We start from the raw sequence: 23,446 nt of genomic DNA, 5'->3' as shown, positions 1-23,446 counted from the left end.
AAAATTATGGTAATGGTTAAGATCTTTGTGTAGTTGTGCTTGCACTTGGTAGGTATTAGGTCTCAAGTCAGTCTAAAGTGCACATGGCCTTCATTGGATACGTAATTCGAGACTAACGACAAAGAGTCAAACAAAATGACTAACAAAAGTGAAAATTTTGGATGACTAAGTTACGAGTGTTAGTTTATATAATAGAACTTCTAAACCACCACTGCAGTGGTAAAATATATAATATGGGACGTATGGTACGTGCATATATATCTACTTGTTCTATTATATGAATTAACAGAAATAGAAAAGGTTATGCATTGTATTCAGGACATTTTGATTATGCTCTTAAATGAATTGTTTGTCAATTTAATTTCTTTTCTAAATCCATGTGATTATCAAGATCGGGGTGTGCTACTCAAGAGTATTTGTGATAAATCAAATTTTATCATACAATTGTATGCTTAAAGATGTATAATCCTATTAATGAAATCCATCAATTAATGATCGAAATAATTTTAATAGTTTTTAATTGTCCAATCACAGTGGCTGTCAAATTGGGATTCTTTGAGTTTTCATGAATCGCCAAATTTGCCACTCTAATTCCCTTCCCTCTTTAGTATCCGTGCTTTATAACATATTTCTACTTTAAAGAATCTCAATGACTATATCAATAATTAGCCAATAAGAATTAATTATTTATTTAAAATAATATTAAAACAGCAAGCATTAATTATAGAGAGCCATTGCAGATCGTTTCTCAATTCTTACTTAGGAGCTCTTACATGAATTCCTATCTTACGTTGTGGCTATGGAGCATAATTGGAGATAATTATTTTTTTTTTTTTTTAAATCCTTCCAAAATTCTAGTTAAGAGGTCATTTAGGGAATCAAATAAAGATGCTCTTAATGGGTCAACAAAAGCATGACACGTAGAAAGAAATTTTTTTTTGACATGTCATATGAATTTATACACTTTTTCTTAATTTACGATGAACTAAAATTTTAACCTATTTGTCATATCATTTTGCTGAAACCAATATTGTGAGGCTTCCTTCAAATTAAAATTTTGAGATTTTGGGTTTGAAACTCGCTGCTGATATGGAAACTAGACTTGTGGCTAGGGTGGATAACCGTAGCTTATCAAGTTCGTTTCAAAATCTTATTGTTAACTACTAAAAAAGATATTAGGCTCACAAACATAAATTTAACTAATTACAAATTTTGGGATTTTCATTCATATCGATAAAAAAAAAAAAAGTTGAAATATAATAATTTTAGGGGTGTGCACATCCTTTGTTAATTTCTGTCCATTAATCTTCTTCAATTCATCTGACGGCCGAAAATTAAAAGGATGTGTAAGAAGTAAAAAATGATGTGTAGATATCATCCTCCTAACTTTAATATTTCTAGAATAATCTTGAAGGAAGGTGGGGAAGTAATATGTTCAACTATAAGTTGATATTATTAGCAGTCAATTGTACGGAAATTGAATCAGATAAATAGAAAGCAGAATTATCTGAAAGAAAGAGAGAGAGATGGGAAGCGTACAACCAGCCCAGATACCGACGAGCTTCGGCCACGAGCTTAGGGCTTGCCTCCGTTGCCGCCTCGTCAAGACCTACGATCAGGTTAGGGTTTCCCTTTTTGCTTGCCCACTGATTCGATTTACGAATTTAAGAAACAAATGCAATTAAAGATACGAATACAAAATACAAAATACAAAATGCAGTTCAGAGAATCAGGATGCGAGAACTGCCCATTCTTCAAGATGGAGGAAGATTTCGATCGTGTTGCCGATTGCACCACCCCCAATTTCAATGGGTTCGTCCTCCCTCCCTCCGTACTACGTTTCTCTCGCATTTTTCTGTTTAATTTTCTCTGTTTTTTCTCTATTTCTTTAATTTGATCGATGCATCGCTTGGATTGCAGGATTATTTCAGTTACGGATCCAACTAGGAGTTGGGCTGCAAAATGGCTTCGACTTGGTATGCTTTTTTTCCTTTCAGCTCGCATTTATGCATAAAAACTCGTTACAAAGTTATTTAGTTCTTTCCAAACTATTGGGTTCATGTGAAATGTTGGGTTCATACAAATATTTTCTGCTCTCCTTTCGTTGCCCGTTTTACGTTTCTTTAGGTTCTGTTTTGATTTTCATAGGCATATGTCATCTTGTATAGATTGTTATGTCTCTTATTTGCGTTCTTTTAACACTAGCTATGTCAGTGGATTTAACCCTTAAGCTTCTAAATTCTGCTCCGCTTCGTTTGCTTTGGAGCATTTTCAATGCTCTAGATTATGCATACAACTTTCCATTTTATATGTACTTATCAGTAATTTGATATAGATTTTAATCTTTTACAGGAAGATTTGTACCTGGTGTTTACACTCTTGCTGTTTCAGAGGTTCTTTCAGAGGATTTGCGGGTAATTCAATATCTTTCCGATGTTAATCATACAAAGTTCCAGTGTTCCTTAGTGGACAATCATACTTTTACCATTTCTACGATAATTATATGGTCGATCAATAAATCTATGCCGTTCGAAATTCGATCTATGATGGCTTTTGGGTTGGCATCCTGTCCAATAGCTAGTTAGCTACCATATTGTTCAAACGAATGAAAAAGTCTGCCATACAAGACATTAGGAGTAAGGGAATTGAAGTGTACTTAACAAATCAGTCAAATACGACTAGCTTTTGTATTATGTTCTTTTTATCACTGGTTGAAGTCGAAAACATAGAAAAATAAAATACCCTGAAGAGACACTATGATTAGGGTTTTGGACATTAAGCTGTTGTTTGAGCTCATGTTTGTTCTTTTATTTGCCAGTCTGTGGGTCGTAAAGCATATAAAAAAGGCTCTCTTTTGTTCTCTGTTTTTTAATACCACGGATTCTCTGTAGTTTATACCTCAATGGCCCCATTCATAGTGATGGTTTCATTGATAGAATTAACAATAAAGCAGTTTATAAATCCTTCTCTAGATCCTTCCAATCTTGTTACTTTGGGAATAGGAGCTTCAACGGAATTACTGCTGATTCTTATCATTTTTTGCCTATGGGTTATGGTTCCTTTTTGCCTGTTCTTTTTCATTGATCAATCACATTATGTCTCAGCTGATTTGAATAATTTTTCTTTTCTCGTTTTGCAGAATTTATGTGAAGATGAGCAGGTGCAATACGTACCACCCAAACGTGTATGAATTTGACCAAAAGAAAAGGTGCATGCGTGTTCTTTTGTCAGACCAAAACAAAGCTGTGGAAAAATATGTAGAAGCAAATACCTTGGTATGAAAACTGTTGGTGGTTTAAAGTGAAAGTTTCGTACGAATTTCTGTTATAGTATCGAAGCAGCTTGTAACATATTGTTAGCATAAGAAGTAATAATTTAGTCTCAAATTTTCAACAGTTCTCTTCTTTTTTGGGTATGTGATCAAGGTCCTTCGTAAGTAGGGTAAATACATTTCTGATTATTGTATTTTGACTTAAAATCGTCTTTTGTTCACTATGATTCCCAATCTCCCTTCTCTTACCCTCTCCTCCATCTGTTGCACCACTGTCGCCACACCGGATGACCAGCCCCAATAGTTATTAGCCTCAACCACCACCAGCCGCGGGTTACCTAAGCTCCCGCTGCCCTCCCTTTTAACATGTCATAGTGTGTTTTGGTCTTATTATTTCTTAGTATTATACTGGAGAGAGGACCATGAAGAAATAGTGTGGCAGGCAGATCCAGTGGCTGTTTGTTTGCCCAGCTTGTTGCTGTTGGTGATCTTCGGTTCATATATGATGTTTGCCTTACTCATCTGAGTGTCCTTGTTACAGAGTTGTTTTTTAGGCAGTGAGAAAACAAACATGGGTAAACGATTGACTAATATTTTTGGGTAATTAGCTATAATGGAAAATTTTCAAGCTTTAGTTGTTGAAGTAGAAAGAAAGATGTGAAAGACACTAATGACGGGCGGAAGGATGAAAATGCCTAAAGTACCCATGTGAGAAATTTTAGATATTGTTGATATTGTCGATAGACTATTGAGATTGTGTAGATATTGTTGATACGATGTTCATATTGATGTCCTTGTATAGATATAGTATTGAGATGTCGTAGATGTCGTAGATATTGAGTATGTTGTCTCGGTGTTCTAACAATTTTGTTGATATTGTTGTAATATAGCTAGAGATAGATGTCATTACGGGTTGGTTATGTCGTCGATAATTTCCCTTTATCTTCTCATCTTCACACTCATCTCTGCAACCAGAAAGAAAATCCAGTGTCCCAACATATTTTCTTGGAACAGCTCTTCACCCTTTGAAACGCAGGATTGTATGTATGCCTGGCCAATGACATGAGTTGGCCAGTTATGGTGTCGGGATTGAAATGGGGAAGATAAGGGTTGATACTTTGGTCCCCATAAATATTTCGGCAAACAAAGAAGACACAAGCATATATAACAGAGACCAACTCACCACTTAGTATTAAGGTCTAGAGTGGTATTTTTCTTCACTTATAAGTGAGAGGTCTTAGGTTAGATTTTCGTCAAAGGTAAATTTGAATCACATTATTATTAGCTCATTGCGATGTTTAACTTATTCCTTCATCCTTTTATTGTAGATATATCGTTTGTTGAAAAAATAAAAAATAAAAACAAACAAACAAACAGACAAATAAAGACCAATTCATGTTGTTGTCTAGATCGTCATTTTATAAAAGTTTCTATATAGGTTTGAATCTTGTAATAACGAGTTCAATACTTCTTTATTCTTCTCACTCATTAGTGTAAATATATTGAAAGGGTGATTTGAATTATGTGTAGAAGGAGCACTGTAGCCAACTTGACTATATTTAGATCTACAACTCACGCCTATACTTAGACTTTAAGCCGGCGTAGCAGGCATCCTGTTTGAAGACCAGATCATGGTCCAAACTGCAATTACAAGACCAGATCATGTTGTTATAGGTCAATTTATTATGACAGAATCTTTCATTCTTAATGTAAATATATGATTGTATTAATAAAAAAGGGAAATATTTTTCGACTTCAGAAAGATTACTAACAGATGAATAAAAGGTAGTTGATGGGTTTATTGATGCATGTTTGAATGTGTTTTTATAATTATTGAAAATGTTTTTAGTGAAAGTGTTTTCGAGTTCTAAAAGCACTTCAACTACATTTGAGAAGAAGCATCAATTATGTATTTCTTACAGGAAGCACTTCAAGTTCTTTTCTAGAATTCTTTTGTATTTTAACCAAGAATTGGGTCTAAAAATCCTTTTATTAAAAGTGTTCTCAGTCATTTTTAAAGTACTTAAAAACACTCTTATACACTTAGGAGCATCTCCAATCATAATTTTTATATTTATTTTACAACTTAGAATGTCCTTATCGTCCTTGTATATTAGTCATTATTGTTATAACTTTTCAGGCCCGAAATGATAGATAATCATGGTTTACAACCAGTTATCTTTTTTTTTTTTTTTAGAAAAAGAAATACCACCCATATTTGAAGTTCGCTCCACCACATAATCTTAATTTTATCTTAATGTTTAATTGTGTGAAAAGACAAAATAGCACATATTATTTCAATTTTTCAACTTATGATAATATTTTTATTGAAAACTAGATTTTAATCCTTAAATAAGATGAAGTTTAGAAATATGTCTTGTACAAGATTAAAAATTGATTTTAGTGCATAGACTCTATATAATGCTAGCATATATATTTACTATCTCTCTTTTCTATTTATAATTTTATGGTGTTCAAATTAAATTTTATGAAAACATTATAAATTTTAATTCTCAACATGGTAAGTAACTTATACAAGAAAATATGTTCGTAGAGATTTTTTGTTACACTTATGTTTTTGCATATTTTCTTATGTGCCACTACATCATTACAATATATTTAGGTATGAACATTTTGGTACACTCGGTTAGTATAATATGTTTAGGTATGGACATTTAGGTAGAGTAGTTTAGTATAATATATTTAGGTATCGACATTTCGGTACACTAGTTTAATATCATATATTTAGGCACGTAATTTTTTGGTATACTTATGTTTTTGCATGTTTTCTTCTGTGCACTAATTCACTACAATATATTTAGGTACGTACATTTCGGTACACTAATACCTGTGTTTTCTATAATTGCACTCAGCATGGATGCTTTGTTGGGAGCTATTAACTTTCTAGAAAGAAAAAAAATACACTTGAAAACGCTTGCTTGTAGTGTTGAATCAAATTTAAAACAATTAGATTTCAAGTTAAAGTTTTGTGGGTGTGGCGTGTTGGTGTTTAGGGGCATTTAGTTAACAAATGTGTTGTTCTTAGAAAAGTTAAAATTCAAATTTTTTTAACTAAGTGTAAATAAAATTTGGGGCGAACTTAAGTAAATTATGGTGTTTAAATAGAAAAATTCAAAAAGCATGGTGGCTTTGACCATTTTGGTGTGATTCTTTGTATTGGAGAAAAAAAATTTGGAGTCAAAACTCGAATGTTAGAGTTTTGACAATTTGTCATGTGCATTGGCTTGTTGGAGTAAACTCTCAAATCTTATTGTTGAATAACAGTTTTATATAAATCAAAGAAACGGGGATTGTTTATGATATGAATTGCAATGGATCAATGGTTGATTCTCAGGCATAAAAAGAATTAATTATAGGATTATATTTCAATCAGATCATATGTGAAAGTGGCGAACCTTCTGAGCACTATGATCTTTATTTTTGTAAGTTATATGGTGGACTACACAACAGGAGGTAGCCCTCTCCTTAATTATTCCATGGGGCTTGGAATTTATTCATATTCTTTTAGGCTGCATTATTTATTCATTCGAAGCATACAATTAAGCTGATAATTATAATTATAATTTAGCAAGAGAGATTAGTGCCAGGATCAACACCAAACTGGGAGCAATAGTCAGTGTAATAGTTGACACGGGCTTGAACTAGGTCAGGCTTTTTACCATCACATTCCACAGCACCATTAATGGCTCGAATGGTGGCTCCAAATCCTTGACTTATAACAGGACGGACATTGGTTATCCAATACCACAATGCAGTCTTGAATGCAAGGACGGGATCGGAGGCCACGGATTCAGGTGAGTTTAAGCCGTCAAAACCAATACTGTTTCCAGCAGCTCCATAGTTGTAGTTCCATGTTAGTTGGAGAGGTCCACGTCCGTAGTACTGTTTGTTAGGGTTGCATGGATAATCTGTTCGACTTGTATCGCAGTATGTGTCACGATTTATCTCTTCTATGTAGCAGAAGTCTGATAATATTTAAAGAAGAATACAAAACAAAGATTTAGTATAATTGCACGTTAATTAGGACGTTAACTACTTAATTAATTCAACTGTATCTTTTTTGTTTTGCTTTTATAAACATTACATAGTTGGAGGTAAAAAGAATAAATAGGAATATCTTACGGCCAGTCTCATGGGTGACATGAGCAAAGAAAGCTGCAATTTCGCGTTTGGAGTCATCCGCCGAACCGGTCCTGCCAAAGTCGGAATACGAGTTCACGGCATCAAGAAAAGATTGCCGTGTGTAGAAGTTCTTGCCAGCACAATCTGCAGCAGCCTGGTTGATGATCCCATCGAAGAATGCCTGAGTGACAATATCACCCACCGCAGCTTGAGCTGTTACACTTGTGGGCAACAGGGCTCCTGCTGCTACAAATGCCACTGCAATGAGGTTTAGGAGGTAATTGTTTCTAGGATAGATAGCCATTTTTTCTGTAAGGAACTAAGGGTCAATGAAGAAGCGAGCGATGATATGATAATGAAAGTTGAGATAGTTGGACATATTTATAGGCAATGAAATTTGCAGCTAGGGTTTCTAGAAATTTATATTGTACTATACATGAATTCTCTTGAGGACACGTATGGTTTGAAATTTCAATGGACCGCCATGGTCATGATTTCCAAATTGGCTGCTGTTCTGATGGTCAATAGTAAACCATTATTATCTAGTTAGGTATTTTAATCGTAAGTTTTGGACTTTGATAAAATGAATTAAAGACTAATTGGCAAAAATATGTTTTTAACCTTAATCTACCTACAAAGGATTGGATTATCTGGTACTATAGAAAGAAGTATAGAAATCTATAGTAGATAATTGTGTACAATACAATAAAATTATATCAAGAGTACTGCATTCAGTGGCAAAGCCAGCATGTGATCATTGGTTATCCATGGCCCCCCAACAACTTCAAAAACCTACTAATTACAACCTTCTCCTCCTACTGTGCACATTAAATGCTTGATGAAATACCTTAATTGACAAGCCTTGACAATTCTTAATTAATATTACTCTACTGTTTCTTATAGCCACTAGACCTGGCATTCGTGTCGTGTTTTCCGTGTTCGTGTCGTTTTCATGTCATACTCAATATCTTAACGGGTCGTGTCGTGTAACACCCATTAAAATAAACGGGTAAAATGATCGGATCCAATAATATTAACAGGTAATATGACATGACCCGTTACCCGTTAAGGAAAATATATTTTAAACCAATAAATAATCAAATGAAAAATATAATACTAAATAAGTATATACATACCATATTGTCACATCCAAAACATAAAAACGTATTTTTCTTTTAAGTATATTTTCGCTTACCTAAATTGATTGCTCTAGCCTTTTTCTTTGCAAGACTCATATTTGTATTGTCTATACTTTCGCTTCCAATATCTCATTTTGTTCCCATTATAATCTCCACGGACTCCTCATCACTAAGGTTTACTGAATCTAAATCTCTAGCATCCATTGCTTCTGAAACAAATTGGGTATAAATTAATTAATAGCTTAATTAATTAAGTAAAGTCTTTAATAGATTTTTAATTAATGTAGAAGTGTAAAAAATATAGAAAAAAAATATATAAACGCTCGTACTGACAAGCTTTACAACTTTCATGAAGAGATTAACTTTGAAATTTGCCGCTATAATCATATAAATCATAGATCAAAATTTAACCGTTGATTGTTGTTTACATTTATGCTTCATTGTTCTCATCAAATTTTGTTTTTTCATATTTTTTTTTTTTTGAAAACATGATCTATTAGAGGATGCAAGAAGATGAACGGTTTGGATTATTGATATTATTCAGAGTTTTACGGGTAGTGAAAATATGTCTTGATGTTTATAAAGTTTCTACAAACTATATGACATCGACTTATATTTCAGTTAACCATAAATATCGAAACGTGATATCAAAGATCTGAACCGTTCATCTTCTTACATCCACCAGATGATCATGTTTTCAAAAAAGAAAATTTTAAAAATGAAATTCAGTAAGAAGAATAAAACGTAAATGACAATCGACGGTTAAATATAAATTTAAGGTTTATGGATTATAGTGTTGGATTTCGAAGCTGACCCTTTCATGAAAGTTGTAAAGCTTGTCACTATGAGTGATTTTATATTTTTTTTCACATTTTTTACCCTTCTAAATAATTATTATTAATTTTGCCCTGAAATAAAAAAAACATTACTCATGAGGGTTTGGAGAATTTTAAAAATCTAAACGATAATGTAAGTGTAACTATTATCTAATCGTGAAGGAATAATGATGAATCACGAGTGTTTATATATTCTTTCAAAATTTTCATACTTGTATGTATGTCTTCTTAGTTCTTACCTATAGAAATACTATACTAGTTTATTTTAATTTTGGATTACATGTTAAGTAAAATTTATCCTAGTAATGATAATAAGGAACTCTCATAATAAAAATAAATAATGACTAAAACTTTTTTTTTAAAACTTATATAGAATAATAATCCAAAACTATATATTTAATATAGAATATATTGTATATATTAATATGGCTATTGTATTTTATAATAAATCTTTTGGTAATTAAACTTTAAAATTATCAAAATCATTTTTTTCTTAACGGGTTACTCTCGTGTTACCCGCGTGTATACCCGTTAAGAACCCGTTATTAACAGGTTCTTAACGGGTCACTCAATAATGACCCAATTAGTTATCGTGTTGACCCGAAACCCGTTATTTTCATATCGTTTTCATGTCGTGTCAGAAATTGCCGGGTCTAGTAGCCACCCTTGAGAAGTCTCTACACGTTTTAGTAGTTGTTGACATATGGCAAGAATTGATATGTTCCTATCTAGTGTTCAACGAAATGGTCCTCATGGGAGACTGAGCCCTCCTAGAATTTCCTTGGCTAACGCCTTGGCAAACTGGACAATCCCTTGTCGAAAGCTGAGTTTGGCTTCAATTTCAATACTCATTAATACGTACTATGAGAGCCCTTGGATAAATCAAGAAGTTGAAAGCAGAGATTCGCTCCATTAGCAACGTATCATTGAGCAAGTGCTTTTGGAGACAATCACACATCCCTTGGAAGTATCACATGAGCTATCAACAAACTTCCCAAGATCATGACCCGGGGTTTAATCTGACAAAGCTAGAGAAGATAGTTGGATTCAATAAGTTCGATAATGTTTAAATATAAAATTTAGAAGCACTTATGCATGTATATATGGATTTGTAAGTTGGATTGGAATTTTCAATTAAGCCGTTTAAATTTTAACTCCAAATTGGATCATTTTCTGAAAAGTTCGGATGCAAATTAGAATGCATTTAGAGATTTTGAAATTCGATCCTATTTTTTCTGAAATGTTCTAATTTTTTATAGTTATTTACTAGACTTATGTACTTTTGTATTTTTATCATGTTCATTTTTAGTTAATTTATAGGTTTTATTCATTGTTTTTATATTGATTATACATTTGTATATTAAAAATGGTAAACATATTAGTATACTAAAAAGTAATTGGATATATACACAAGTATATACCAAATGTTACGAAAGAACAGTAAATTACATATTTATCCCTATGATAGACAGTGAGTGAATAGGACTCATGCTTTGAATGTGTTAGAATGAAGATGTATAATAGTTGACTTTTTGTATAAGCATATACAAGGTTCTTAACGCTCCATGTCATAGTGTAGAGGAGTATGATTTTCTCTTCTTCAAATTCTCCTCCACTCTAACCTCTTTTTATTTGGACGGTCATCATTAAGTTACGTTAACATCTTGTATTGACATCTTAAACAAAAAATAAAATAAATAAATAAATAAAAGAAGAAGGAAAGTGAAGGAGTCCATATGCCTTTTGTCTATAACCGTTAATCACGGAATACAGCTCCTTAAGCTATGTTTTTTCTTTTCTTTTTTGGTCTGTTTGACGTACTTCTTAAGCTATTAAACTAAACGAAACGGTGAAAAGTAGTTCCACATAATTCTAGTATTCAAGGTATTGAACCGGTATATAATTATGAAAAGGTCAAAAAGGTGTAGTTTTATAGTATTTAAAGGGTAGTGTTAACCACACACTTTATTTTATTAATCCGAAAAAATAAGGTGTGAAAACAGCACTATTTAATTTAAATTATCTTTCTCTTATTAGATTTCAGAAAATAACAAAAAAGTTTAAAAAGAATTCCCGTAGTAGGAATGTGGATGGTTAACCTCATTATTTTCCAAAATATATTCTAAAAGTAAAAAACAATAAATAATAAATAAAAGACAATCAATTGTCACACGGCTGCGTGTATAGCAAGAGGCTAATTATTTTATAACATAACATGTGAAGTTAAGATTTGTTGTGTATCTATTAAGCTTCACGACCTAATAAATTTGGACATTTGTATTAAGCTCGGCGGCACCACTAATTAAGGAGCAAACAAGTTGTCCATATCAAGTGCTTTCCATTGAGTGCCTAACTTTTGAAGTTATCAATGCATGCATTTTTCCCTTTTCCTTCTATCGACCCTAAAAACTACTAAGCTTACGTGGTGCGCAGGTCGAGTAATTAATAAGTTAACTACGTCCTTCGATTATGTGCAGGGCGTGCCAACTCGACGGCTGAGCTCGACCGGGAAGTAAAATGTGTTGATGTTGCGTTGAGTGCGTTGCTGACTTCTTGATCTCGCAACTACGGCCGAAGAAGGAACACGTCTCAGCCTTCGGGTTCTAGAGCCTAAAGACAAGGCTGCTAGTTCTGCAAAGTTCACAAATCGTCGGCGTCAGGTTCGATCATGAGGATCTTGATGGACATAGTAAGCATGCAACTGATGGACGTAGTTTCCGAAAAACTAAGCGTGCAACTGATGGGCGCCGGGTTCGGTCAGTTTGGTAGTTTGGTAGTTTCCAAAAAACTAAGCATGCAACTGATGGACGTAGTAACTGCGTATCTCTATGGGGATCTTGATACGGAAATTGATATGAAAGTTCCTAAATGACTTACATTGACTGGTTCAAATATTTCCAAACCCCGAAACAAGCTCTCAATTCCGCTGAGGCGTTCACTCTACAGTTTGAACCAATCCGGAAGAACGTGGTATAACCGTCTAAGTGAGTATTTGACTAGTCAGTGATATGTGAACAATGAACTATGCCCTAGTGTGTTCATTAAGAAGTCACATTCTGGATTTGCGATTGTTGCATATGTCGTGACATGAATCTCATCCGAACTCTTGAAGAGTTCGCGAGAACTGCCCTGCACCTTAAGTAAAAATTTGAGATGAAAGATCTAGGTAAGACTCAATACTGTCTCGGTCTCGAAATAGAGCATTGTTCGGATGGAATCTTAGTACATTAATCGAACTACACCCAGAAGGTGTTACGCCGCTTTAATGAGGATAAAGCGAAGCCTTAGAGTACTCATATAGTCGTTCGATCGCTAAATGCAAAACGAGATCTCTTCCGTCCGAAGGAGGATGATGAAGAGATTTTGGAGCCTGAAGTTCCTTATCTAAGTGCGATAGGCGCTTTATTGTACTTAGCTCAATCCACTAGACCAGATATCTCCTCGCTTTTAATATGTTGGCAAGGTACAGTAATGCACCAACACACAGACACTGGACTGGCATGAACGAGATCTTCCATTACTTTAAGGGTACTGTAGATTTAGGCTAATTTTATCCCTACTGATCCTCGAGTGATGCTGCACCCCCTGCTTCTCGAGTCGATTCTTACCTTGTTGGTTATGCCGACACAGGATACCTGTCTGATTTGCACAAAACGCGTTCTCAAACGGGTTATGTCTTTACTGTTAGAGGCACCGCAATCTCTTGGAGGTCAACTAAACAGACCTTAGTTGCCACTTCATCTAACCATGCTGAAATTCTCGCCTTACATGAAGCAACTCGGGAATACTTTTGGTTGTGAGCCATATTTGAAGCTTATGCGATCTCTACCCTGTCGTAGATGTCTCTACGATGATTTTTTAAGACAACGCAGCATGCATTGAATAGCTCAAGAAGGGTTATATCAAAGAAGACAACACCAAGCATATTGCATTGAAGTTCTTCTCTTCACATCAACAACAAGAGCATTAGAAGATTGAAGTCACGCAGATCCGTTCACAGGACAATCTGGTCGACCTCTTCACCAAATCACTGCCAAAGACGACGTTTCAGAAGCTTGTTCAAGGAATTGGTATGCGTAAACATTCTGAGTTGTAACATTGCTATTTTTCTTTGGAATTGTGTCAAACTCAAGGGGAGTATCCTGAAGAATACTTACTTGATCTTAATGTACTCTTTTACCCTACAATTAGGAGCATTTTTTCCACTGGGTTTTTGCTACCTAACTAGGTATTAACGAGGCACCCACCTTGGGCTGGTCATATCCCTGATGACGTCCCGTAGACGTTTCTTTTGACTTCTACATTTCTCACACATTTTTCCTTAGATTATGAATTTTGTCCCTACTCGGGTTTTTGCTATAGCCTTAGGGTTTTTTTAGTGAGACTCACTTACTTATGCACGCTCCTACCTTAATAAGAATAAGCGTTGTTCCTTAGAATCAATGCCAACGAGTGATGCTAAATCTACCTTGAGTATTTACACACTCAAGGGGAGTGTTGTAAACTTTCCTAGTTTATATGTGATTATGTAAATCTTAGATTAGATTTGATTCTAGTTATCATTTCCTATTACACCTTGTATTTCTTAGGGATGAAGGAATTTCTTTTCTCCTTCACTACTATAAATAAAGGCACTATGTAGGACAGATAACACACACATTCCCTTACAATTCTACAAACACATATCTCTCAATCTCTCTTCTCCTTGTCGCCATCCTCATTCCCCTTATCAGATAAAATAGACTACAACAAATAGAAATTAATTATTTATTTAAAATAATATTAAAACATTTAGCATTAATTATGGAGAGCCACTGCAGATCATTTCTTGATTCTTATTTATGAGCTTCTACATGAATTCGCTTACGTGGTGGCAGAGCATGATTGGAGATTTTTTTTTTCTTTTTTCCTAAATCCTCCCAAAATTCTAGTTAGGAGGTGATTTAGGGATTCAATTCTCAAAAAAAAAAAAAAAGTTGAAATATAATAACTTCAACATTTCTGGAATAATCTTGAAGGAAGGTGGGGAATTAATATGTTCAACTATAAGTTGATATTATTAGCAGTCAATTGTACGGAAATTGAATCAGATAAATAGAAAGCAGAATTATCTGAAGGAAAGAGAGAGGGATGGGAAGCGTACAACCAGCCCAGATACCCACGAGCTTCGGCCACGAGCTTAGGGCTTGCCTCCGTTGCCGCCTCGTCAAGACCTACGATCAGGTTAGGGTTTCCCTTTTTGCTTTCCCGCTGTTTCAGAGGTTCTTTCAGAGGATTTGCGGGTAATTCAATATCTTTCCGATGTTAATCATACAAAGTTCCAGTGTTCCATAGTGGACAATCATACTTTTACCATTTCTACGATAATTATATGGTCGATCAATAAATCTATGCCATTCGAAATTCGATCTATGATGGCTTTTGGGTTGGCATCCTGTCCAATAGCTAGTGAGCTACCATATTGTTCAAACGAATGAAAAAGTCTGCCATACAAGACATTAGGAGTAAGGGAATTGAAGTGTACTTAACAAATCAGTCAAATACGACTAGCTTTTGTAATATGTTCTTTTTATCACTGGTTGAAGACGAAAACATAGGAAAATAAAATACCCTGAAGAGACACTATGATTTGGGTTTTGGACATTGAGCTGTTGTTCGAGCTCATGTTTGTTCTTTTATTTGCCAGTCTGTGGGTCGTAAAGCATATAAAAAAGACTCTCTTTTGTTCTCTGTTTTTTAATACCACAGATTCTCTGCAGTTTATACCTCAATGGCCCCATTCATAGTGATGGTTTCATTGATAGAATCACCAATAAAGCAGTTTTTAAATCCTTCTCTAGATCCTTCCAATCTTGTTACTTTGGGAATAGGAGCTTCAACGGAATTACTGCTGATTCTTATCATTTTTTGCCTATGGGTTATGGTTCCTTTTTGCCTGTTCTTTTTCATTGATCAATCACATTATGTCTTGAATAATTTTTCTTTTCTTGTTTTGCAGAATTTATGTGAAGATGAGCAGGTGCAATACGTACCACCCAAACGTGTATGAATTTGACCAAAAGAAAAGAAGGTGCATGCGTGTTCTTTTGTCAGACCAAAACAAAGCTGTGGAAAAATATGTAGAAGCAAATACCTTGGTATGAAAACTGTTAGTGGTTTAAAGTGAAAGTTTCGTACGAATTTCTGTTATAGTATCGAAGCAGCTTGTAACATATTGTCAGCATAAGAAGTAATAATTTAGTCTCAAATTTTCAACATTTCTCTTCCTTTTTTGGTATGTGATCAAGGTCCTTAGTAAGTAGGGTAAAAACATTTCTGGTTATTGTATTTTGACTCAAAATCGTCTTCTGTTCACCATGATTCCCAATCCCCCTTCTCTTACCCTCTCCTCCATCTGTTGCACCACTGTCCCCACACCAGATAACCAGCCCCAATAGTTATTAGCCTCAACCACCACCAGCCGCGGGTTACCTAAGCTGTCGCTGCCCTCCCTTTTAACATGTCACAGTGTGTTTTGGTCGTTTTTTTTTATTAATTCTTGGTATTATACTGGAGAGAGGACCATGAAGAAATAGTGTGGCAGGCAGATACAGTGGCTGTTTGATTGCCCAGCTTGTTGCTGTCGGTGATCTCGGTTCACATATGATGTTGGCCTTACTCATCCGAGTGTCATTGTTACAGAGTTGTTTTTTAGGCAGTGAGAAAACAAACATGGGTAAACGATTGACTAATATTTTTGGGAAACTAGCTATAATGGAAAATTTTCAAGCTTTAGTTGTTGAAACAGAAAGAAAGATGTGAAAGACACTAATGACAGGGGCGGAAGGATGAAAATGCCTAAAGTACCCATGTGAGAAATTTTAGATATTGTTGATACGTGTCGATAGACTATTGAGATAGTGTAGATATTGTTGATGCGATGTTCATATTGATGTCCATGTATAGATATAGTATTGAGATATTGTAGATATTGAGTATGTTGTCGCGGTGTTCTAATAATATTGTTGATATTGTTGTAATATAGCTAAAGATAGATGTCATTACGGGTTGGTTATGTCGTAGATAATTTCCCTTTATCTTCTCATCTTCACACTCATCTCTGCAACCAAAAAGAAAATCCAGTGTCCCAACATATTTTCTTGGAACAGATCTTCACCCTTTGAAACGCAGGGTTGTATGTATGCCTGGCCAATGACATGAGTTGTCCAGTTATGGTGTCGGGATTGAAATGGAGAAGATAAAGGTTGATACTTTTTTCCTCTGGGGCTGTACCACGTACTGAAGCTCCAAATGATCAACCTCTGGTGCCTCCTCTTTCTGGGGTTCTGCCCAGTACTGAGGCTCCAAATAATCACCCTCCGGTGCCTCCTATTTCTGGGGCTTTGCCGAGTGTTGAGACTTCTCCTGAGCAGCCTTTGTGAAGGCGCTCTCTTGTTTGTTTGTTTTGATTCATGTGTATGCACGTATTTGTAATTTATCGAAGATATCAATAAATAAGCTTTACTTCATTCAATGTGTTGTGTTAAATACACTAAGGTATCATTCACTAAGTTCTTTGAATTTTTTATTTTGTTGAAGTTTGTATGTTGAAACTTCGTGGGTGGACCCTGTAGGTTGAAGTAGTGCTCCCTTAATTTCTTGAGTGAGGAAAACTTCTCGGTTGGGGACTTGAAAAATCCAAGGCACTGAGTAGTCGTGAAATTTCTGAGTACCAAGGTGTAGTGGTATATGGTAGGAGTCCCCCAAGTCTCCGGTTGGGGACATTGAGCTGTTGTTCGAGCTCATGTTTGTTCTTTTATTTGCCAGTCTGTGGGTCGTAAAGCATATAAAAAAGACTCTTTTGTTCTCTGTTTTTTAATACCACAGATTCTCTGCAGTTTATACCTCAATGGCCCCATTCATAGTGATGGTTTGATTGATAGAATTACCAATAAAGCAGAATTGGGGTAAGCCTAGGACATAAGATCATATTAGTAGTGTAGTGGAAGATATAAATCCTTCTCTAGATCCTTCCAATCTTGTTACTTTGGGAACAGGAGCTTCAACGGAATTACTGCTGATTCTTATCATTTTTTGCCCATGGGTTATGGTTCCTTTTTGCCTGTTCTTTTTCATTGATCAATCACATTATGTCTCAGCTGATTTGAATAATTTTTCTTTTCTCGTTTTGCAGAATTTATGTGAAGATGAGCAGGTGCAATACGTACCACCCAAACGTGTATGAATTTGACCAAAAGAAAAGAAGGTGCATGCGTGTTCTTTTGTCAGACCAAAACAAAGCTGTGGAAAAATATGTAGAAGCAAATACCTTGGTATGAAAACTGTTGGTGGTTTAAAGTGAAAGTTTCGTACGAATTTCTGTTATAGTATCGAAGCAGCTTGTAACATATTGTTAGCATAAGAAGTAATAATTTAGTCTCAAATTTTCAACATTTCTCTTCTTTTTTTTGGTATGTGATCAAGGTCCTTAGTAATAGGGTAAATACATTTCTGGTTATTGTATTTTGACTTAAAATCGTCTTCTGTTCACCATGATTCCCAATCCCCCTTTCTCTTACCCTCTCCTCCATCTGTTGCACCACTGTCGCCACACCGGATGACCAGCCCCAATAGTTATTAGCCTCAACCACCATCTGCCGCGGGTTACCTAAGCTCCCATTGCCCTCCCTTTTAACATGTCATAGTGTGTTTTGGTCTTATTATTTCTTAGTATTATACTGGAGAGAGGACCATGAAGAAATAATGTGGCAGGCAGATCCAGTGGCTGTTTGATTGACCAGCTTGTTGCTGTTGGTGATCTTGGGTTCATATATGATGTTTGCCTTACTCATCTGAGTGTCCTTGTTACAGAGTTTTTTTTTAGGCAGTGAGAAAACAAACATGGGTAAACGATTGACTAATATTTTTGGAAAATTAGCTATAATGGAAAATTTTCAAGCTTTAGTTGTTGAAATAGAAAGAAGGATGTGAAAGACACTAATGACGGGCGGAAGGATGAAAATGCCTAAAGTACACATGTGAGAAATGTTAGATATTGTTGATACATGTCGATAGACTATTGAGATTGTGTAGATATTGTTGATACGATGTTCATATTGATGCCCGTGTATAGATATAGTATTGAGATATCGTAGATATTGAGTATGTCGTCTCGGTGTTCTAACAATTTTGTTGATATTGTTGTAATATAGCTAAAGATAGATGTCATTACGGGTTGGTTATGTCGTAGATAATTTCCCTTTATCTTCTCATCTTCACACTCATCTCTGCAACCAAAAAGAAAACCCAGTGTCCCAACATATTTTCTTGGAACAGATCTTCACCCTTTTGAAACGCAGGGTTGTATGTATGCCTGGCCAATGACATGAGTTGTCCGGTTATGGTGTCGGGATTGAAATGGAGAAGATAGAGGTTGATACTTTGGTCCCCATAAATATTTCGGCAAACAAAGAAGACACAAGCATATATAACAGAGACCAACTCACCGCTTAGTATTAAGGTCTAGAGTGGTATTTTTCTTCACTTGTAAGTGAGAGGTTTTAGGTTTGATTTTCGTCAAAGGCAAATTTGAATCACATTATTGTTAGCACATTGCGAGGCTTAACTTATTCCTTCATCTCTTTATTGTAGATATATCGTTTGTTAAAAAAATAAAAATTAAATTAAATTAAAAATAAAAAAAATAAAAAACAAACAAACAAACAAACAGAGACCAACTCATGTTGTCTAGATTGTCATTTTATAAAAGTTTCTATATAGGTTTGAATCTTGTAATAACGAGTTCAACACCGCTTTATTCTTCTCACTCATTAGTATAAATATATTGAAAGGGTGATTTCAATTATGTGTAGAAGGAGCACTGTAGCCAACTTGACTATATTTAGATCTACAACTCACGCCTATACTTAGACTTTAAGCCGGCGTAGCAGGCATCCTGTTTGAAGACCAGATCATGGTCCAAACTGCAATTACAAGACCAGATCATGGTTGTTATAGGTCAATTTATTATGACAGAATCTTTCATTCTTAAAGTAAATATATAATTGTATTAATAAAAAAAGGGAAATATTTTTAGACTTCAGAAAGATTACTAACTGATGAATAAAAGGTAGTTGATGGGTTTGTTGATGCATGTTTGGATGTGTTTTTATAATTACTGAAAACGTTTTCGGTAAAAGTGTTTTTGAGTTCCAAAAGAACTTCAACTACATTTGAGAAGAAGCATCAATTATGTAATTTGCATGAAGTACTTCAAGTTCTTTTCCAAAATTCTTTCGTATTTTAACCAAGAATTGGGTCTAAAAATCCTTTCATTAAAAATGTTCTCAGTCATTTTTAAAGTACTTAAAAACACTCTTATACACTTAGGAGCATCTCCAATCATAATTTTTATATTTATTTTACATCTTAGAATGTCCATATCGTCCTTGTATATTAGTCATTATTGTTATAACTTTTCAGGCCCGAAATGGTAGATAATCATGGTTTACAACCAGTTATCCTTTTTTTTTTAGAAAAAGAAATACCACCCATATTCTAAGTTCGCTCCACCACATAATCTTAATTTTATCTTAATGTTTAATTGTGTGAAAAGACAAAATAGCACATATTATTTCAACTTTTCAACTTATGATAATATTTTTATTGAAAACTAGATTTTAATCCTTAAATAAGATGAAGTTTAGAAACATGTCTTGTACAAGATTAAAAATTGATTTTAATCCATAGACTCTATTTAATGCTAGCATATATATTTACTATCTCTCTTTTCTATTTATAATTTTATGGTGTTCAAATTAAATTTTATGAAAACATTATAAATTTTAATTCACATCATGGTAAGTAACTTATACAAGAAAATATGTTCGTAGAGATTTTTTGTTACACTTATGTTTTTGCATATTTTCTTATGTGCCACTAAATCATTACAATATATTTAGGTACGAACATTTTGATACACTAGGTTAGTATAATATGTTTAGGTATGGACATTTCGGTAGAGTAGTTTAGTATAATATATTTAGGTATCGACATTTCGGTACACTAGTTTAATATCATATATTTAGGTACGGAATTTTTTGGTATACTTATGTTTTTGCATATTTTCTTCTGTGCACTAATTCACTACAATATATTTAGGTACGGATATTTCGGTACACTAATGCCTGTGTTTTCTAGAATTGCATTCAGCATGGATGCTTTGTTGGGAGCTATTAACTGTCTAGAAAGAAAAAAAATACACTTGAAAACGCTTGCTTGTAGTGTTGAATCAAATTTAAAACAATTATCTTTCAAGTTAAAGTTTAGGGTTTGTGGGTGTGGCGTGTTGGTGTTTAAGGGCATTTAGGTAACAAATGTGTTGTTCTTAGAAAAGTTAAAATTCAAATTTTTTAACTAAGTGTAAATAAAATTTGGGGCGAACTTAAGTAAATTATGGTGTTTAAATAGAAAAATTCAAAAAGCATGGTGGCTTTGACCATTTTGGTGTGATTCTTTGTATTGGAGAAAAAACAATTGGAGTCAAAACTCGAATGTTAGAGTTTTGACAATTTGTCATGTGCAGTGGCTTGTTGGAGTAAACTCTCCAATCTTATTGTTGAATAACCGTTTTATATAAATCAAAGAAACGGGGATTGTTTATGATATGAATTGCAGTGGATCAATGGTTGATTCTCAGGCATAAAAAGAATTAATTATAGGATTATATTTCAATCAGATCATATGTGAAAGTGGCCAACCTTCTGAGCACGATGATCTTTATTTTTGTAAGTTATATGGTGGACTACACAACAGGAGGTAGCCCTCTCCTTAATTATTCCATGCGGCTTGGAATTTATTCATATTCTTTTAGGCTGCATTATTTATTCATTCGAAGCATACAATTAAGCTGATAATTATAATTATAATTTAGCAAGAGAGATTAGTGCCAGGATCAACACCAAACTGGGAGCAATAATCAGTGTAATAGTTGACGCGGGCTTGAACTAGGTCAGGCCTTTTACCATCACATTCCACAGCACCATTAATGGCTCGAATTGTGGCTCCAAATCCTTGACTTATAACAGGACGGACATTGGTTATCCAATACCACAATGCAGTCTTGAATGCAAGGACGGGATCAGAGGCCACGGATTCAGGTGAGTTTAAGCCGTCAAAACCAATACTGTTTCCAGCAGCTCCATAGTTGTAGTTCCATGTTAGTTGGAGAGGTCCACGTCCGTAGTACTGTTTGCTAGGGTTGCATGGATAGTCTGTCCGACTTGTATCGCAGTATGTGTCACGATTTATCTCTTCTATGTAGCAGAGGTCTGATAATATTTAAAGGAGAATACAAAAACAAAGAGTTAGTATAATTGCACGTTAATTAGGACGTTAACTACTTGATTAATTCATCTTTTTCGTTTTGCTTTTATAAACATTATATAGTTGGAGGTAATAGAATAAATAGGAATATCTTACGGCCAGTCTCATGGGTGACATGAGCAAAGAAAGCTGCAATTTCACGTTTGGAGTCATCCGCCGAACCGGTCCTGCCAAAGTCGGAATACGAGTTCACAGCATCAAGAAAAGATTGCCGTGTGTAGAAGTTCTTGCCAGCACAATCTGCAGCAGCCTGGTTGATGATCCCATCGAAGAATGCCTGAGTGACAATATCACCCACCGCAGCTTGAGCTGTTACACTTGTGGGCAACAGGGCTCCTGCTGCAACAAACGCCACTGCAATGAGGTTTAGGAGGTAATTGTTTCTAGGATAGATAGCCATTTTTTCTGTAAGGAACTAAGGGCCAATGAAGAAGCGAGCGATGATATGATAAATGAAAGTTGAGATAGTTGGACATATTTATAGGCAATGAAATTTGCAGCTAGGGTTTCTAGAAATTCATATTGTACTATAAATGAATTATCTTGAGGACACCTATGGTTTGAAATTTCAATGGACCGCCATGGTCATGATTTCCAAATTGACTTCTGTTCTGATGGTTATCTAGTTAGGTATTTTAATCGTAAGTTTTGGACTTCGTTAAAATGAATTAAAGACTAATTGACACAGAGGTGTTTTTAACCTTAATCTACCTATAAAGGCTAGGATGATCTGGTACTGTAGAAAGAAGTATAGGAATCTATAGTAGATAATTGTGTACAATACAATATAATTATATCAAGAGTACTGTATTTAGTGGCGGAGCTAGCATGTGATCATTGGTTGTCCATGACTCCCCCAACAACTTCAAAAACCTACTAATTTCAACCTCCTCCTTCTACAGTGCACATTAAATGCTTGATGAAATGTCTCAATTGACAAGTCTTGATAATTTTTAACATTACTCTACTGTTTCTTGTAGCCACCCATGAGAAGTCTCTACATATTTTAGTAGTTGTTGACATATAGCAAGAATTGATATGTTTCTGTGTTCAACGAAATGGTCCAATGAAATTTAATTAGTTGGACATACATGAACGAAATGGTCCAATGAAATTTAATTAGTTGGAAATACATGAGAGACTGAGCCCTTCTAGAATATCCTTTGCTAACACCTTGGCAAACTGGACAACCCTTTGTCGAAAGCTGAGTTTGGCTTCAATTTCAATGCTCATTAATACGTACTATGAGAGCCTTTGGATAAATCAAGAAGTTGAAAGCAGAGATTGGCTCCATAAGTAACGTATCATTGAGCAAAGTGCTTTTGGAGACAATCACACATCCCTTGGAGGTATCACATTAGCCATCAACAAACTTCCCAAGATCATGACCCGGGTTTAATCTGATAAAGCTGGAGAAGATAATTGGATTCAATAAGTTCGATAATGTTCAAGTATAAAATTTAGAAGCACTTATGCATGTATGGGTGTAAGTTGGATAGGAATTTTCAATTAAGCCATTTAAATTTTAACTCCAAATTTGATCATTTTCTAAAAAAATTGGATGCAAATTAGAATGCATTTAGAGATTTTGAAATTCGATCCGAGTTTTTCCGAAATGTTCTAATTTTTTATAGTTATTTACTAAACTTATGTACCTTTGTATTTTTATCATGTTCATTTTTAGTTAATTTATA

The 23,446-nt window shown here is 34.6% G+C and overlaps 3 protein-coding genes and 1 long non-coding RNA gene across 5 annotated transcripts; 2 read left to right on the top strand and 2 right to left on the bottom strand.

The window, feature by feature from the left end:
• The first annotated feature begins 1,457 nt into the window (after positions 1 to 1,457).
• LOC137722309 (transcription elongation factor SPT4 homolog 2) lies at positions 1,458 to 15,569 on the top strand. 2 transcript variants are annotated; one of them, XR_015961455.1, is made up of 6 exons: positions 1,458 to 1,619; positions 1,721 to 1,812; positions 1,921 to 1,976; positions 2,353 to 2,414; positions 3,140 to 3,275; positions 15,388 to 15,569. XR_015961455.1 is itself a non-coding variant. In XM_068461278.2 (5 exons), the coding sequence occupies exons 1-5, from the start codon at positions 1,527 to 1,529 to the stop codon at positions 3,188 to 3,190; spliced, it is 354 nt and encodes a 117-aa protein (XP_068317379.1). In that variant the 5' UTR covers positions 1,458 to 1,526; the 3' UTR covers positions 3,191 to 3,498. The 2 variants fall into 2 exon arrangements, 1 of the variants encoding a protein (XP_068317379.1); XM_068461278.2 differs by lacking the exon at positions 15,388 to 15,569 and having other exon boundaries at positions 3,140 to 3,498.
• LOC137722308 (endochitinase EP3-like) lies at positions 6,630 to 7,771 on the bottom strand. Its single transcript, XM_068461277.2, has 2 exons — positions 7,415 to 7,771; positions 6,630 to 7,257 (listed from the first exon to the last, which is right to left on the bottom strand). Exons 1-2 carry the CDS (start codon positions 7,716 to 7,718, stop codon positions 6,857 to 6,859), a joined length of 705 nt encoding a protein of 234 aa, XP_068317378.2. The 5' UTR covers positions 7,719 to 7,771; the 3' UTR covers positions 6,630 to 6,856.
• A 1,020-nt stretch (positions 15,570 to 16,589) lies between the features above and the next one.
• LOC137723539 (uncharacterized) lies at positions 16,590 to 17,821 on the top strand. Its single transcript, XR_015961456.1, has 2 exons — positions 16,590 to 16,812; positions 17,563 to 17,821. It is a non-coding gene; the product is annotated as an uncharacterized LOC137723539 (long non-coding RNA).
• Positions 17,822 to 21,128: 3,307 nt separating this feature from the next.
• Positions 21,129 to 22,209, bottom strand: LOC137722654 (endochitinase EP3). The gene is made up of 2 exons (XM_068461705.2): positions 21,849 to 22,209; positions 21,129 to 21,697 (listed from the first exon to the last, which is right to left on the bottom strand). Exons 1-2 carry the CDS (start codon positions 22,150 to 22,152, stop codon positions 21,297 to 21,299), a joined length of 705 nt encoding a protein of 234 aa, XP_068317806.2. The 5' UTR covers positions 22,153 to 22,209; the 3' UTR covers positions 21,129 to 21,296.
• Positions 22,210 to 23,446: the final 1,237 nt, after the last annotated feature.

The sequence above is a fragment of the Pyrus communis genome, chromosome 4, assembly GCF_041283825.1.
Source record: "Pyrus communis isolate YQ-2024b chromosome 4, ASM4128382v1, whole genome shotgun sequence".
Classification (NCBI taxonomy): Eukaryota; Viridiplantae; Streptophyta; class Magnoliopsida; order Rosales; family Rosaceae; genus Pyrus; species Pyrus communis.
Note: the sequence above shows the minus strand (reverse complement) of the source record. Positions and strands in the feature narration are given on the sequence as shown.

What these genes read in the sequence shown, in the direction of transcription:
- LOC137722309 (XM_068461278.2), top strand. Translation starts at nt 1,527, where the DNA reads ATGGGAAGCGTACAACCAGCCCAGATACCGACGAGCTTCGGCCACGAG. An exon ending in TCGTCAAGACCTACGATCAG is followed by an intron (nt 1,620 to 1,720) that starts GTTAGGGTTTCC and finishes TACAAAATGCAG; the next exon opens with TTCAGAGAATCAGGATGCGA. An exon ending in TTCTTTCAGAGGATTTGCGG is followed by an intron (nt 2,415 to 3,139) that starts GTAATTCAATAT and finishes CTCGTTTTGCAG; the next exon opens with AATTTATGTGAAGATGAGCA.
- LOC137722308 (XM_068461277.2), bottom strand. Translation starts at nt 7,718, where the DNA reads ATGGCTATCTATCCTAGAAACAATTACCTCCTAAACCTCATTGCAGTG. An exon ending in TGTCACCCATGAGACTGGCC is followed by an intron (nt 7,258 to 7,414) that starts GTAAGATATTCC and finishes AAATATTATCAG; the next exon opens with ACTTCTGCTACATAGAAGAG.
- LOC137722654 (XM_068461705.2), bottom strand. Translation starts at nt 22,152, where the DNA reads ATGGCTATCTATCCTAGAAACAATTACCTCCTAAACCTCATTGCAGTG. An exon ending in TGTCACCCATGAGACTGGCC is followed by an intron (nt 21,698 to 21,848) that starts GTAAGATATTCC and finishes AAATATTATCAG; the next exon opens with ACCTCTGCTACATAGAAGAG.